Here is a 17,544-nt window from a genome sequence, read left to right as displayed (position 1 = left end):
ATTCCTTCAATTCTGACCAGTTTCCCAGTCCCTGCCGATGAAAAACATCCCCACAGCATGATGCTGCCACCACCATGTTTCACTGTGGGGATGGTGTTCTCGGGGTGATGAGAGGTGTTGGGTTTGCGCCAGACATAGCGTTTTCCTTGATGGCCAAAAAGCTCAATTTTAATCTCATCTGACCAGAGTACCTTCTTCCATATGTTTGGGAAGTCTCCCACATGCCTTTTGGTGAACACCAAATGTGTTTGCTTATATTTTTCTTTAAGCAATGGCTTTTTTCTGGCCACTCTTTCGTAAAGCCCAGCTCTGTGGAGTGTACGGCTTAAGGTGGTCCTATGGACAGATACTCCAATCTCCGCTGTGGAGCTTTGCAGCTCCTTCAGGGTTATCTTTGGTCTTGTTGTTGCCTCTCTGATTAATGCCCTCCTTGCCTGGTCCGTGAGTTTTGGTGGGTGGCCCTCTCTTGGCAGGTTTGTTGTGTTGCCATATTCTTTAAATTTTTTAATAATGGATTTAATGGTGCTCCGTGGGATGTTCAGTTTTGGATATGTTTTTTATAACCCAACCCTGATCTGTACTTCTCCACAACTTTGTCCCTGACCTGTTTTGAGAGCTCCTTGGTCTTCATGGTGCCGCTAGCTTAGTGGTGTTGCAGACTCTGGGGTCTTTCAGAACAGGTGTATATATACTGACATCATGTGACAGATCATGTGACACTTAGATTGCACACAGGTGGACTTTATTTAACTAATTATGTGACTTCTGAAGGTAATTGGTTGCACAATATCTTATTTAGGGGCTTCATAGCAAAGGGGGTGAATACATATGCACGCACAACTTTTCCGTTATTTATTTTTGTGAATTCTTTTAAACAAGTTATTTTTTTCATTTCACTTCACCAATTTGGACAATTTTGTCCATTACATGAAATCCAAATACAAATCCATTTTAATTACAGGTTGTAATGCAACAAAATAGGAAAAACGCCAAGGGGGCTGAATACTTTTGCAAGGCACCGTAACAATTAATTGTGTATTACAGCCTGATTAATCAGACTACTCTCCTCCCAGCTTGTGTGCTGTGTCAGGACTGATGTTATTTTGTAGAGAATCATTTCTGCTCTCCACAGTGACTTAATAGCAGTTCACACTCTCTCTTTTTGATTGCATTTGCATTGATGTCAGAGTGGTTAGAGGGACAACAGAGCCCTGAGTACCAGGCCATTAGCGACCTGATGATCATTAGCGAGTTGGGTACTACTAACACTAACATGTCCAGAGTGCATCAAAGGCGATTACCGTGACTCAACACATAGAATTTTACTGCGGTGTGGCGGTAATATGGTCAACCCAACAGCCGTATCTACAACCAACCTTTTAAGTGCATCAGACCGTATTGATACTTCTCTTGAAAGACTGAACATGCTCCTTGGCTTAACCTCAAATAGGGAAGAAGATCGCCAGCCATAGTAATCTGCATTTGGGGCAGGATTGACTTGAGATCCATGTGCATATTTGACGTTTATGGTATCTGACATTGATGTCAAGTTACTTTACACAATTTGGGCTAAATCCTCATATCCTTGATGACCAGGGACCAATAACCTGGGTTAGGTTTAACCCTTCACATTTGGTTCCTTTTAACTGTTGAATGAAACCAATACTAATCTTCAATTATGCTACAACCAAGATGTTTGATACCATGACATTTAGTCAAATGGGAACACATTTCTGATATGGATCACATGGACCTCTGGGCGTAGCAGTGATGCTGAATTTCCACAGATGCCATAGTAAATCTTTCTTAATTTCAGAAATGAATATGCCATTTCCATATCTTCAAAATATCCCTAACCCAAGGGGAAGGTTGCATTCAGTGTGATAATGATCAATAACAGTGTTTCAAATGGCATACTCTTTTGTGGCAATTGCATTATTAGTGGCAATAGCATCTGCGTTTAAATAAAGTACCAAAATGTAAACGTTTGACTCTTTTATTTACAAATGGAAAATGTTCATGTTGTAACATTAAAACATATCCACAGTTCTCAAGAGATTAATATGTACGCTTTAATAATGTCATTGATTACCACTGGCAGCAGTCAGCAATTACCGTAATAATAAGATCTACAATGCAAATACTGTCGTCGTATTCTGTCAAGGCAACTTCCAGCATCAAAATAGCTTTAAAATACACATGATTTTGTTCCACATTTAAAATATGAATTCATTAATCAACTTTCATAGTTATTTCATAATATTCTTGATTCTATAAAAAGCATTGTTTTCATGTAGATAAGACATCAAATCAACCGTTCATTCTTGTGTATGCATTAAGAGAAGGGGTAGCAGCCAAAGAAAACTCAAATAAACTCCTGTAAGATTTACTTTCATGAAACAAGAGGATGGTTTCCTGGACACATATTAAGCCTTGCCCTGGACTGAAGCACTTTCAATGGAACGCTTTCATTGAACATGCTTTTTAGTCCAGGAATAGGCTTAATCTGGATCCAGGAAACTAGTCCAAAATGTTTTATGGCAATTATTGAACGATGAGCAGTGGTTTGTAAACCCACAGCAACAACTGCTTGGTTCTGTTCTGTCTTAAAGGTCGTGTGTGAACTCTCCAATCTCCATCATTGTTCTGCTCTCACCAGCTGGAGATTATATTATTGTGCAGCATTGTGACTTTAAAGGTTGCTATCCTGAGATGTTCTCCTCTGCTTGAAGACATCGCAACACGTATAAGATCATTTGATAGCAGAATATGTATTGTTCCTGTGTGGCCGAAACACAATGGGAGAGAATGTGTCAGTTACAATTACTGTTATGTACAGGTAGGTTGACATTTATTGGGATGAGTCTTGGCCTGGAGACAGAACTGTGTGATTTCCGCTAGATAGGCAGCTGCAAAGTCAAAATTGGCTATATTGTCAAAATCCATGAAAACAAAAATATACTTTTTGGTCTTTGTTAAGCAGTGTGGTTAGGGTTAAGGTTAGGTTTAAAATCAGATTTGATTACTTTGTAGCTGTGCCAGATAGTGACCAGTCTGCAGAGCTGGCTCCAGATTCATGACGAAAAAAACGCTAACATGCTATGTTCAGACTCGCTTTATAAAGCGAGTATCAACATCAAGCATTGATCATATAAATTAATACATTGCGTCAAATTGGTCAATGTACCTCTGTTTGTACCATTCCTTGTCTCTGCAGCCTCATGTTACGTACCACATCTGAAATATCAAACTAAAACAGAAATCTTTTAAACTTCAATCCCTCAGAAACAAGATATACAGTTGGATTTTTTGCAAACAGTAGAAAAAGCAATACCCACAGATTAAATCTATAACATTATATTGTATTATATCTCTCTATAGCTACAACATTGTCATCATACTTACGTCAGCATATTTACTGATGAGGCCTAGTACCACGTCTATGCAAATGAGGGTTCCGGAACGGCCAATGCCTGCACTGCAGTGCGTGATAATGGCTCCTGATTGGTGGATGTGCCTCATGTAGGATATAAATGTCAGCAGCTGCGAGGGCTGCGAGGGGGTTCCGTGGTCTGGCCAACCAGTGTAGTTCAGGTGGGTGACGTGTTGAATCTCTTCAGTCTAGAATAGGAGAAGAGCAAATGGAATAGGCAGTATCACTCTGCTGCACTTCATGCCTTACACAGGATCCAAATCAGTGATGCTCCTCAGAGGTGGAAGGGGAGGACCATCCTACTCAGTGAATTTAATTTTTAAAAAAATTGTGAAACATTAAATCATCCTTTTTAGATAAAACTATACTAAATATATTAACATCACTAAATAACTGATTAAAACACATTATTTTGCAATGAAGGTCTACAGTAGCCTCAACAGCACCCTCTAGGGTAGCACCATGGTGTAGCCGGAGGACAGCTATTTTCCATCCTCCTATGGGTACATTGACTTCAGTACAAAACCGAGGAGGCTCATAGTTCTCACCCCCCATAAACTTACACAGTAATTATGACGATTTCCAGAGGAACGTTTTGCAACTGTTTGTACTAATGATTACACCCAAGATCAGCTAGATGCAGGCAAGTGTGTGCAAGGTGGTATTGAATGTGCCACTGTCTGTCACCTTGATTACTCCAAATTGTCTCTCGACCTGTGCACCTACATTATAAACTTTAATTTGTAGGCTAGGTTGTAGCAACCGCATGATGGGTATTATGTAGGGAAAATTCGAGTGACATGTAGTAGCCTAAACCTATCGATGTAACATTGAGCTGGGTGAATGGAATATGAATGACAGTCATCCAATATACTGTAATAGAAATAAGGCCATGCTCATTAAAAAACAATAAACGTCCCTGGACTGGCTTCTGTTTGTTTAACCTTATTAAATGAAATAATCAACTAGCTTTCTTTCTGGGGTGTGTCCTGTCCTTTACATTTAATTTTTTTACATTTTAGTCATTTAGCAGACGCTCTTATCCAGAGCGACAGTTAGTGAGTGCGTACATTTATTTTTATTTATTTTCTTCATACTTTACTTGGTAATGAAGTACAATGACATCAAAATAAATAAATTCACGGTTAAGTATGGTGACCTGCAAGGCTCTGCTCTGGGACCATTACTCTTCTCCTTATACTGTACATTCAAATCTCACCTGGATATCTTTGACCTCGATGAGACGTATAACAAAGTTGTCCAGGTGCTGATCCTTGACCAGGGTGATCTGCAGGCGTTCGCCCACCATATCAGCCATCCGCGGGGTGTTGGGCCAGTACCGTTGACATTTGACCTTTCCCCTTTCCACGTCCTGGGTCATCATGGCGATGACCTTCGATTTCTGCTCCCAGACCATCTGCCAGAAGTCACCCAGAGTGGTGGGTAGGGGTCCTTGACAAGCGATGTACATGAAGTTCTCATCTTTCACTGGCATGTTGATAAAGTTAGCGTTTATGTAGCCACCATCTTTACCCAGGATCACTCTAGTGGTGTCAACTGGAGAAACAAGAGAGAAAACAGAGGATAATGTTTTATTCAGCTTGTTATATACTGCATTGGGTTATAGTTGAAGTAGATGCAGAGAAATATTCATGCGTTTGAGATGCTATAGCCACAGGTATCACTTCTCAGTGATAATGCTATTTCGTTGAGACATTTTATCTACATTGTACACTTACAGGGGACAATGTTCTTGTAGCGATTCTTCTTATTATTTTCCTTTGTCTGGCCAATTAGACAGTCATCCAGCGGCTGAAGGTTCTGCAGATTCTGTTGAGAGAAGCATAAATCTGCCTTAAATCTCAGTCCCATGGACACAAGTAAATAGTCTTTTTTACCAATACATTTTTACCAATACAGTTTTTCAAGAAAATAAATGTATTGTATTATGTATCTATTATATTTATGCCATGTATTATGTATCTGAGAGTCTTCTTATGCTATATTCTATGCAATTATGAATGATGTAAATTCTGCATTTCTGTAAGCAAGAATTAATAAAGTAAAACTTCAAATGGCAGTAGCCATAACAGTCTGCAGATAATAACGATGCAAGCTATACAGTAAAGCTTATCCCCTTTAGAGCTAAATACAGGCCAACACCACCCTGCACCACCAGGCCCCATCCAGAGAGGCCAGCTCCACCCTACAACATCGGGCCCCTTCCAGAGAGGCCAGCTCCACCCTACACCATCGGGCCCTTTCCAGAGAGGCCAGCTCCACCTTACACCATCGATTCCCTTTCAGAGAGGCCAGCTCCACCCTACAACATCGGGCCCCATCCAGAGAGGCTAGCTCCACCCTACAACATCGGGCCCCTTCCAGAGAGGCCAGCTCCACCCTACACCATCAGGCCCTTTCCAGAGAGGCCAGCTCCACCTTACACCATCGATTCCCTTTCAGAGAGGCCAGCTCCACCCTACAACATCGGGCCCCATCCAGAGAGGCCAGCTCCACCCTACACCATCAGGTCCCTTCCAGAGAGGCCAGCTCCACCCTACACCATCAGGCCCTTTCCAGAGAGGCCAGCTCCACCTTACACCATCGATTCCCTTTCAGAGAGGCCAGCTCCACCCTACAACATCGGGCCCCATCCAGAGAGGCCAGCTCCAACCTACACCATCAGGCCCCTTCCAGAGAGGCCAGCTCCACCCTACAACCTCGGGTCCCTTCCAGAGTGGACAACACCCCAATCAGAATAGACCAACAGTCCAGCAAGGCAGCTAAGCAGAAGTGGCACAATGAATAAAGCACCCTGCAGCAGCCGAGCTAAATCTGCTGTACATCATCTGCTCAAAAATCCATTAATTTCTTCTTTGTTATTATCAGAAATTGAATTATTAGAAATAAGACCGATTATCATTATGAGTTCAGTTTTATATAAGCTACCCAGGAAAAGTTAAAGTTAGCTCATATAAATAAATATATGTAGCCTCAGAAACAAAGTTCATGAGATTAGTAATTTGCTAATTTTAGATAATCTTAATATATTAGCCATTTCTGAGACTCACTTAGACAGCACATTTGATGATCCAGCAGTAGGAATACAAGGATATATTATCTATATAAAAGACAGGAATGTCTACGGGGAGGTGTTGATGTATGTCAGGGATGGGCAACTGGCCCTTGGATCAATTCAGTGAACCATCATATGTGTGTATTGAAGATCTAATAATGAAAGAGAAGGATTGCCGTTTTGAATTTGGTCAAGTTTGTGTGGAAGAGGGGGAAAAATGGTTGATATCCATCAATACTGATAAGCCACCAAGGCTAGTGCAAGGCTACTCATGCAAGGCTGTGGGAGGTTTGGACCCTATCGCCGGGAGCAGAGGGCATACACTATCCTGCTTCTCGTGGGCCCATGAAAGGCTCAACTAATTGTGAGAGGGGTGGGAATGGGCGGATTTCTCCATTCCCTTCTCCGGCATTTGTATTGGGCAGTTAAATGGTGAGAAATGTCTCAGTCCCTGGAGCAAAAAACATTGTGCTATCCAGGAGCATGAGTACAGGACATCAATAAGCTGCTCCCAATCATTTTAAACCAGCATCAGGAAATTGAGTCTATCATAGTTCATGCAGCTGAAGATGGATTTTAAAGAACTAATTGGGTCACTACTTGACACCAATAAATGCCCCATAATAACTGTCCCTCTGCCCTACCCAAATCGTGGCATTGAATGGTTCAGCAGACTTTTAGCCCTCCATAACTGGCTACGAGACTATTGCAGCTCTGTGGGTGTAACTGTTATTGACAATTTTGATACCTTCTGGAAACAAAGATTGTTTTATAAGGAGGTTGGGATCCACCCAAATCTTTTGGGTTCCTGGATTCTTTCACAGCATTTTAAGGCTGCGTTGAGACAATTACTTATCAATTACCCAAGCCCAGCTCATTTAATCCGTACCATTGTGTCGATGAGTTGTCATAATGCTTTAGAAAATGTACATTATTCCAGGGGCGTTGGAAGACACAATGTAAGTAATCTAATTTATGTCCCTCTTACTGCCCTGAATGCCTCTGCTGATCCCACAGCTATTGTATGCAGTAACCATGTACCTATGAACCAGAGTGATACTGTTAGGACTGAGGCAGTGTGCCCTAGTAGGAAGTCCACTGTGTGCAGCTCACCCTGCACTAACATAAATAACATGAGCATGTCTACCTCTGCTAAGCTTCCCAGTAAAGCAATAAAAACAATCAAGCATCCCAGAAAAGTGCTAAAAATAGTCCCTGTTAACATATGTAGCTTAAGAAACAAGGTTCATGAAATCAATAATTTGCTAGTAACAGATGACATCCATATTCTGAAAATCTCTGAAACTCACTTAGATAATACACCTTTGATGATACGGTGGTAGCAATAAATGGTAACAAGATCTACAGAAAATACAGAAATGCCAAAGGTGGAGGTGTGGCCGTTTATATTTCTGTAAATATTAGAGAGGATCTCAGGTTAAATACTGTTGAAGTAATATGGCTACAGGTTCATCTGCCTCACCTAAAGCCCATTCTGGTGGGAAGCTGCCATAGACCACCAAGTGTTAACAGTCGGTATCTGGATAACATGTGAGAAATGATTGATAATGTATGTGATATCAACAGAGAGGTATATTTTCTGGGTGCCCACTCAAGAGAAAGCTTCAAACTGTAACCAGTGCCTGTAACCTAGTTCAGGTTCAGTCAACCTACCAGGGTAGTTACAAACAGCACAGGAATGAAATCATCAACATGTATTGATCAAATCTTTACTAATGCTGCCAAAATTTGCTTTAAAGCAGTATCCAAATCCATCGATGTAGTGATCACAATAAAGTAGCCATATCTAGGGAAACCAAAGTTCCAAAGGCTGGGCCTAATATAGTGTATAAGAGGTCATACAATACGTTTTGTAGTGATTCCGATGTTGTTGATGTAAATAATATTTGTTGGTCCGTGGTGTGTAATGAGGAGCAACCAGACACTGCACTTGACACATTTATGAAATTGCTTATCCCAGTTAATGATAAGCATGCACCCATTAAGAAAGAATGTAAAAACTGTTAAATCACTGTGGATTGATGAGGAATTGAAAAACGGTATGGTTGAGAAGGATGAGGCAAAAGGAATGGCAAATAAGTCTGGCTGCACAACCGATTGGCAAACGTACTGCAAATTGAGAAATCATATGACTAAACGGAATAAAAAGAAGAAGAAACTACACTATGAAACAAAGATAAATGACATAAAGAATGATAGTAAAAAGCTTTGGAGCACCTTAAATAAATAAAAATTGGGCAAAAAGGCAAACTCAGCTCCGTCATTCATTGAATCAGATGTCTCATTCATCACAAAACACAAAGATATGGCCAACTACTTTAATGATTTTTTCATTGGCAAGATTAGCAAACTTAGGCATGACATGCCAGCAACAAACGCTGACACTACACATCCAAGTATATCTGACCAAATTATGAAAGGATTGTAATTTTGAAACCGTAAAGTGACTGTGGAAGAAGTGAAAAAAATATTGTTGTCTATCAACAATGAAAAGCCACCGGGGTCTGACAACTTGGATGGAAAATTACTGACAATAATAGCGGATGATAATGCCACTCATATCTTCAATTTAAGCCTACTAGAAAGTGTGTGCCCTCAGGCCTGGAGGGAAGCAAAAGTAATTCCACTACCTAAGAATAGTAAAGCCCCCTTTACTGACCCAAATAGCCAACCAATCAGCCTGTTACCAACCCTTAGTCAACTTTTGGAAAAAATTGTGTTTGACCAGATACAATGCTATTTTACAGTAAAGAAATTGACAACAGACTTTCAGCACGCTTATAGGGAAGGACATTCAACAAGCACAGCACTTGCACAAATGACTGATGGGAGGGCCTCCCGAGTGGCGCAGTGGTCTAAGGCTCTGCATCATATTCCTTGAGGCGTCACTACAGACCTGGGTTCGATCCCAGGCTATGTCACAGCCGGCCGTGACCGGGAGACCCATGAGGCGGTGCACAATTGGCCCAGCGTCATCAAGGTTAGGGGAGGGTTTGGCAGGCCAGGATATCCTTGTCCCATTGCGCTCTAGCGACTCCTGGTGGCGGGCTGGGTGCCTGCAAGCTGACGCTGGTCGACAGTTTGGTGCGGCTGGCTTCCGGGTTAAGCGAGCAATGTGTCAAGAAGCAGTGCAGCTTGGCAGGGTCGTGTTTCACAAGACGCACGGCTCTCAACCTTTGCCTCTCCCGAGTCCATAGGCGAGTTGCAGCGATGGGATAATACTTTAACTACCAATTGGTGAGAAAACAGGGTAAAAAAAAGACTGATGATTGGTTGAGAGAAATCGATGATAAAAAGATTGTGGGGGCTGTTTTGTTAGACTTCAGTGTGGCTTTTAACATTATCGATCATAGTCTGCTGATGGAAGAACTACTGTGTTATGGCTTTACACCCCCTGCTATATTGTGGATCAAGAGTTACCTGTCTAACAGAACACAGAAAGTGTTCTTTAATGGAAGCCTCTCCAACATAATCCATGTAGAATCAGGAATTCCCCAGGGCAGCTGTCTAGGCACCTTACCTTTTTCAATCTTTACTAACGACATGCCATGCTTTGAGTAAAGCCAGAGTGTCTATGTATGCAGATGACTCAACACTATACATGTCAGCTACTACAGCGACTGAAATGACTGCAACACTTAACAAAGAGCTGCAGTTAGTTTCAGAATGGGTGGCAAGGAATAAGTTAGTCCTAAATATTTCAAAAACTAAAAGCATTGTATTTGGGACAAATCATTCACTAAACCCTTAACCTCAACTAAATCTTGTAATGAATAATGTGGAAAAGTGGAGGTGTCTAAACTGCTTGGAGTAAACCTGGACTGTAAACTGTCATGGTCAAAACATATTGATACAACAGTAACTAGGATGGTGAGTGGTCTGTCCATAACAAAGCGCTGCTCTGCCTTTTAACAGCACTATCAACAAGGCAGGTCCTACATGCCCTAGTGTTGTCGCACCTGGACTACTGTTCAGTCGTTGGTTCCACAAAGAGGGACTTAGGAAAATTGCAATAGGCTCAGAACAGGGCAGCACGGCTGGCCCTTGGATGTACACAGAGAGCAAACATCAGTACTTGAGATTGACTTCATCACTACTTGTATTTGTGAGAGGTATTGACATGTTGAATGCACCAAGCTGTCTGTTTGAACTACTGGCACAGAGCTCAGAAACCCATGCATACCCCACAAGACATGCCACCAGAGGTCTCTTCATAGTCCCAAGTCCAGAACAGACTATGGAAGGCGCACAGTAGTACATATAGCCATTACTACATGGAACTCTATTCCACATCAAGTTATTCATGCAAGTAGTAAAATTAGACTTCAATAAACAGATAGAAATACACCTTATGGACCAGCGGGGACTGTGAAGCAACACAAACATAGGCACAGACACATGCATACAAACACACAATAACATACGCACTATACACACACGTACACATGGATTTTGTGTTGTAGATATGTGGTAGTAAAGTAGGGGCCTGAGGGCACACACTTAATGTGTTGTGAAATCTGTTGTGAATATATCATAATGGTTTTAAAATGGTATAACTGCCTTAATGTCGCCTTGGCAGCAGCTAATGTTGATCCATAATAAATACAAATACAAATACTTACTAGGCTACTTACCAGGTATAGACAACCTAGATGGGAAACTATTGAGAATGGTAGCAGACTATTGCCACCCCTATTTGCCATGTCTTTAAGAAAAGTCTAAAGGAGTATGTACCCACAGGCGTGGAAGGAAGCTAGAGTAATTCCACTACCTTAAAATAGTAAAGCACCCTTTGCTGGCTCTAACAGCTGCCCAATAAGTTTGCTGCCTGTTCTTAGTAAATGATGGAGAGATCAGGTTAACTACTGACTTTCAGCATGCATATAGAGAAGGGCACTCAACTTGTACTGCACTGACTCAGATGACTGATGACTGGCTAAAATAAATGGATAATAAGATGATAGTTGGAGCTGTGTTGCTAGAGTTCAGTGCAGCCTTTGATGTTATTGATCATAATTTGTTATAAAAAAAAATCACTTGTTATGGCTTTACATAACCTGCCATCACATGGTTGGAGAGTTACTTATCCAATAGAAGCTTCTCTAACATCAGATATGTACAGTGCGGTATCCCTCAGGGAAGTTGCCTTGGGCCGTTACTCTTCTCTATTTCTACAAATGATTTGCCACTTGTCTTACAAGAAGCTAAAATGACTATATATGCTGATGATTGCACACTCTACACATCAGCACCTACAGCCAGTGAGCTCACTGAGACTCTTAGCAAGGAGTTACAGTCAGTGTCAGAATGGGTAATTAACAATAAACTGCTCTTAAATACGTCTAAAACCAAAAGCATTGTATTTGGTTCAAATCATTCTCTTAGACCTAAACCTAATTTGGAGTTGTGGGTGTGACCATTGAACAAGTTGAACAAGCTGAACTCCTAGGAGTAACATTGGAGGGTCAGTTATCATGGTCAAGTCATATTGACAAAGTTGTTGTGAAAATGGGGAGAGGTATGTATGTTATAAAAAGATGACACAAAACATCAACTGTACTAGTTGTTCAGGCTTAGATCTTGTCCCATCTTGATTACTGTCTGGTAATATGATCAGTTGCAGCGAAGAAAGACCTAGCAAAGCTGCAGCTGGCTCAAAACAAATCAGCATGACTTGCCCTTAACTGCACACACAGAACTAACATCAACAACATGCATAATATTCTTTCATAGTTGAGGGTTGAGGAGAAAAAGACTACTTCTCTTCTAGTCTTTTTATAAACATTTGTGTGTTGAAAATGCCTAACCACTTGGATAATCTATTTGCATACACTTCAAACAGACATACATACCCCACCAGACACGGCACTATGGGTTTCTTCACGGTACCCAAACCAAAAACAGATTTAATGCGTTACTCAGTTATGAATAGAGCCATGCCATCGTGGAATGCTCTGCCACCAGAGGTTACTCAGGCAGAAAGCAAGTTAAGCTTTAAAAAACAGATAAAAAAGCAGTGTATAACAGTGCCTCTCCTCTTTCTAAAAATCTAATTTAACTGTACGGTATATAAGAATATGAATATGTATATATGAAGTGTGTAAATCGTATTTTTGGTGTCTTTTGGTGTCTTTCCTATATATAACTTATATAAATTGTATTTTGAATTTAATGTAATATCTTATGTTGTTCTTGTCTATTACGGTTCTGAACTTTGTAATGTATTTGTTTTATGTGGACCCCAGGAAGAGTAGGTACTGCATCTGCAGTAGCTAATGGGGATCCTAATAAACTAAACTATAAAAAACATGAAGAGGGGATAAGTTGACATTGTTTAATGTTTCCATACTTCTCTAGATCGAAAAGGGAAACAGACTGTACGTACCTCAAACTCCTGCAAAGGGATCTTCTGTTTGAGCAGGCCCCGCAGCATGCGTACCACGGTGTTGAGTTTGGGCCCAGTGTACTGCCCGTTAGGGACCACCTTCACCAGGGGCAGAGACGTCAGCTCATCTTCTGTGATGATGGGCCCGTCTGAGGAGGAGGGAAGGATAATGTTACTACAGAGACTTCAATTACCACTCACTCATGAAAATCCATTACATTTTACATTTGGAGGAGGATGTACATTTATTTACATTACATTTTAGTCATTTAGCAGACACTCTTATCCAGAGCAACTTACAGGTGCAATTCGGGTTAAGTGCCACCTAGTCGGCTCAATGATTCGAACCAGCGACCTTTCGGTTACTGGCCCAATGCTCTTAACTGCTAGGCGACCTGCCACCCTCCAGTCTGCCGTAGTTTAGAGGTGCAGCAGTTTTGCGAGCCAATACTAACTAGCGTTAGCGCAATGACTGGAAGTCACAGGAACTTCTACCATGCTAGCTGTTCCTGTAGACTTCCAGTCATTGCGTTAACACTAGTTAGCATTGGCTCGCAAACCTACCTCTAACTTCCTTCAGAGACATAAAAATCCACGAGTTCATCTGAAATAAAAAAATATCCTGAACTATCCCTTTAAGGTCAGGCAAAGGGATGGAAATTGGTGAGGTTGAGTGGTTGGGTGCGGTTCATTGTCTCTATAGGCAGCTTACCGTCAGTGCATTTGGAGTTCATGTTCTCTATTGGCAGCTCGTCACTTCCCCACGTTATCTCATCTTCCTCTGGCTGCTCTGAAGTCTTTTGCAGGTAGCTGGGAACACGTGAAAAAAAAAATATATATATTTTTTTCAATGTCCTCTGGTTACATTCAGTCACAGTATTCTGGAATATAAAATAATACTGGAGGCCCCCTTACCTCTCATTCAGTGGGTCGTCTACACTTTCCTCTTTACAAATGGCTTTCCGGGAAGTCTGGAATTTCACACACAACACAGAAACTCAGATGTGAATGCAATTAACTTCAAGGTTCAAACAAAATACAGAAGTGTTTTGGCCCCCCAGGACTGGAATTGAATAGCCCCGCCTTAGAGGCAGAGCCTCCTCAGAGCACTGTTCTTCACCAAGTATGTACCTACCTCAGGAGAGTCCTCTGGTAGAGATGAACCATCACAGTCTGTGTCTTCAGACAGCACAGTGTTCTCCACCTCACCCGCTCTCCTCCGTTCCATGGAACCCACATCATAGTCTGGGAAGAGACATATAGGTTGTTAGAGTGCACAGAGACCCATCAATTCTGATCATGTCAGGCAGTTTGCTCTGTTATGTGTAGATTGACCAATTACCAAACAAAAAATATAATGCATTCATATCCGCAGAGTGAGTGTAACATCAGCAGAGTCAATGTGAATTAATACCATTGAGTTTATGTGTGTAAACATACAAAAGTTAGAAGATGGCCTTAGAGCTATGTCCTATTATATGAAGCATGTAATGAATTAAACATGGAGAGTGTTCAATACCTATTGGCGGTATGTCAGGCGGGCTACCAGACTTGTCTTCTTCGGGTGGACTACATAGCTTAGTCTTCACTCCTTCATCCTCACTGTCTGTGTTGCCGTTGCATTTGTCAGAGTTGATGGGGAGGTAGGCCAGGTAGGTGTTGGGGTTTTCGTCAGGCGGTTTAAAAGTAAAACATTTGCCGCCATCCACTTCCTTATGTCTGAAACACATGCTTCTAAGGTAGGCAATTTTGGGGCTTCACCATGTTTCATCGAAATGTAGAGCTGTGTGTCGTCCGCATAGCAATGAAAGTTAACATTGTGTTTCCGAATGACATCACCAAGAGGTAAAATATATAGTGAAAACAATAGTGGTCCTAAAACGGAACCTTGAGGAACACCGAAACTTACAATTGATTTGTCAGCGGACAAACCATCCACAGAGACAAACTGATATCTTTCCGACAGATAAGATCTAAACCAAGCCAGAACTTGTCAGTTTAGACCAATTAAGGTTTCCAATCTCTCCAAAAGAATGTGGTGATCGATGGTGTCAAAAGCAGCACTAAGGTCTAGAAGCATGAGGACAGATACAGAGCCTTGGTCTAAAGTCATTAAAAGGTAATTTACCACCTTCACGAGTGCGGTCTCAGTGCTATGATGGGGTCTAAAACCAGACCAAAACCGTTTCGTATAAAGTTTTTGTCTTCAGGAAGGCAGTGAGTTGCTGCACAACAGCTATCGATATATAGTAAACAGGGCAGGTAAATAGATTAATTTTTCCCCTACAGTGTGCAAAGCTGTCATCAAGGCAAAGTGTGGCTACTTTGAAGAATCTCGAATCTAAAATATATTTTGATTTGTTTAACACTTTTTTTGGTTACTACATGATTCCATATGTGTTATTTCATAGTATTGATTTCTTCACTATTATTCTACAATGTAGAAAATAGTAAAAATAAAGAAAAACCCTTGAATGAGTCCGTGTGTCCAAATGTTTGACTTGTACTGTACATTGTAATATTGTTGTATGGTGGAAAGGGCCTTCCCCAAACTATTGCCACAAAGTTGGAAGCACAGAATCGTCTAGAATGTAATTGTATGCTGTAGTGTTAAGATTTCCCTTCACTGGAAATAAGGAGCCTGAACCATGAAAAACAGCCCCAGACCAATATTCCTCCTCCACCAAACTTTACAGTTGGCACTATGCATTCAGGCAGGTAGCGTTCTCCTGGCATCCGCCAAACCCAGATTCATCCTTCGGACTGCCAGATGGTGAAGCGTGATTCATCACTCCAGAGAACGCGTTTCCACTGCTCCAGTGTCCAATGGCGGCAACCTTTACACCACTCCAGCCAATGCTTGGTATTGCGCATGGTGATCTTAGGCTTGTGTGCAGCTGCTCGGCCATGGAAACCCATTTCATGAAGCTCCCTACGAACATTTTGGAACTCTGTAGTGAGTGTTGTAACCGGGGACAGACAATTTTTAAACGCTTCAGCACTCGGCGGTCCCGTTCTGTGAGCTTGTGTGGCCTACCACTTCGCGGCTGAGCCGTTGTTGCTCCTAGACGTTTCCACTTCACAATAACAGCACTTACAGTTGACCGGAGCAGCTCTAGCAGGGCAGGAATTTGACGAACTGACTTGTTGGAAAGGTGGCATCCTATGACGGTGCCATGTTGAAAGTCACTGAGCTCTTCAGTAATGCCATTCTACTGCCAATGTTTGACTATGGAGATTTCATGGCTGTGTGCTTGATTTTAAACACTTGTCAGCAACGGGTGTGGCTAAAATGGCCGAATCCACCAATTTGAAGGGGTGTCCACATACTTTTGTGTTTATATATATAGTGTAGCTTCCTATCTTGAATGTGCTGAGAAAACACATGCTATCTATACAGTCAGTATTTTTCAACCTGAAGAGAGAAAATAGGATATCACATATCTCAGGATATTGAATGAGTCCGAATGAGTCCATATCCGGCCATAGGGTCCATGTGTGATGTTTAAAAAGGCACATCTGGATTCAAAATTTGTCAGGATATGGTGCACATCCACAAAACTCCAAACATGCATTGGAAATGGTCTGTATTCTCTAGAATATCAAAAGCGTGTCATGTAAAGATATTTTCGCTCAGTATTCCCTCCCCACTCAGACCACTCCCAGACAGTCCTAACAAAATTCTTGCTTGAGAAATCGCTCTTTGCTAAGAAGTGATTTTTGTTTCTTTTTGACCATTTTAATTGAAAACAATCAAAGGTACTTAACTATTACTCAGAAATTATTTTATATTGAGATGAGCGGCCGCATTGGACCTTTTTAAGACCAATAGAATGGAGAGGGGGGGAGGGGAGGGGAAGAATAGTGTGGGGGGAGCGAGAGTGGGGGAGAGGGATGGATGACTGAATGGCCAAATAATGGAGCAGAGCCATATACTATGAATAAGGTTTGAGGAGTTAGCAAGGTAACTTTGGTCAACTCTGAGTTCAACTCGGGATAACCGGTGCCACGAAAGTGGCTCACCTTTTTAGCTGGGTACATTTCTATAGCAATGAATCCTTCAGAACTAGCCTGCTCCGGGGCAGGCTAACTCAGGGCTAACTCTATTTATCCTGAATGAAGCTTCTGAGTTGAGCACCAATGAAATCCGATACCATCCCTCTCGTAAAGATTGTCATCATCCCCTTCATTTGAGGAAGACAATTTATTAAATACTTTTCTTTGTAAACAAAAATTACATCTACCTATCACATTACACATTTAGTAATGACAGCATTTGTTTTCCAAACTGTACATTTTTCGCACGATTGTATTTAGAAATTTGCGATAGGCAAAGGTAGTTCCCGTTCAAGTCAACACTGGCAGCCATTGCTAGTGTACCCATGAGTTTAACAGTCAAATTGCCAGGGTTAAAGGTTCCAAAACTCTTCTATGGATTGTATGTCTATGGCCACAATGCAACAAGCTGTTCCACAGAAGGAGCGATAGGAGTGGGAAAAAAGTGCTTATGCATTGATAAGCACACTAAAGGCTGCATTAAAGGTAAGTAATAAAATAAAGACGGCACTTCTAAAAGCCTATTTCATACCGAAACCTGCTGAATTTGCAAGATAACTTTTCTTTCATTTT

The 17,544-nt window shown here is 41.4% G+C and overlaps 1 protein-coding gene across 1 annotated transcript in view; it reads right to left on the bottom strand.

Annotated features, from left to right (window-relative positions):
- Positions 1 to 1,982: 1,982 nt before the first annotated feature.
- The window catches only part of LOC121583528 (tyrosine-protein phosphatase non-receptor type 13-like), a 150,176-nt gene continuing 134,614 nt past the window's right edge, over positions 1,983 to 17,544 (bottom strand). Inside the window, 10 exon segments of the mRNA XM_045225454.1 lie at positions 1,983 to 2,780; positions 3,188 to 3,250; positions 3,406 to 3,621; positions 4,653 to 4,990; positions 5,173 to 5,263; positions 12,916 to 13,064; positions 13,628 to 13,725; positions 13,831 to 13,886; positions 14,051 to 14,160; positions 14,519 to 14,599. Coding sequence (XP_045081389.1) covers positions 2,703 to 2,780; positions 3,188 to 3,250; positions 3,406 to 3,621; positions 4,653 to 4,990; positions 5,173 to 5,263; positions 12,916 to 13,064; positions 13,628 to 13,725; positions 13,831 to 13,886; positions 14,051 to 14,160; positions 14,519 to 14,599 — 1,280 coding nt within the window. The 3' untranslated portion in view covers positions 1,983 to 2,702.

This window comes from Coregonus clupeaformis, chromosome 15, assembly GCF_020615455.1.
Source record: "Coregonus clupeaformis isolate EN_2021a chromosome 15, ASM2061545v1, whole genome shotgun sequence".
NCBI lineage: Eukaryota > Metazoa > Chordata > Actinopteri > Salmoniformes > Salmonidae > Coregonus > Coregonus clupeaformis.
This window is presented reverse-complemented; position numbering and strand designations above follow the sequence as displayed.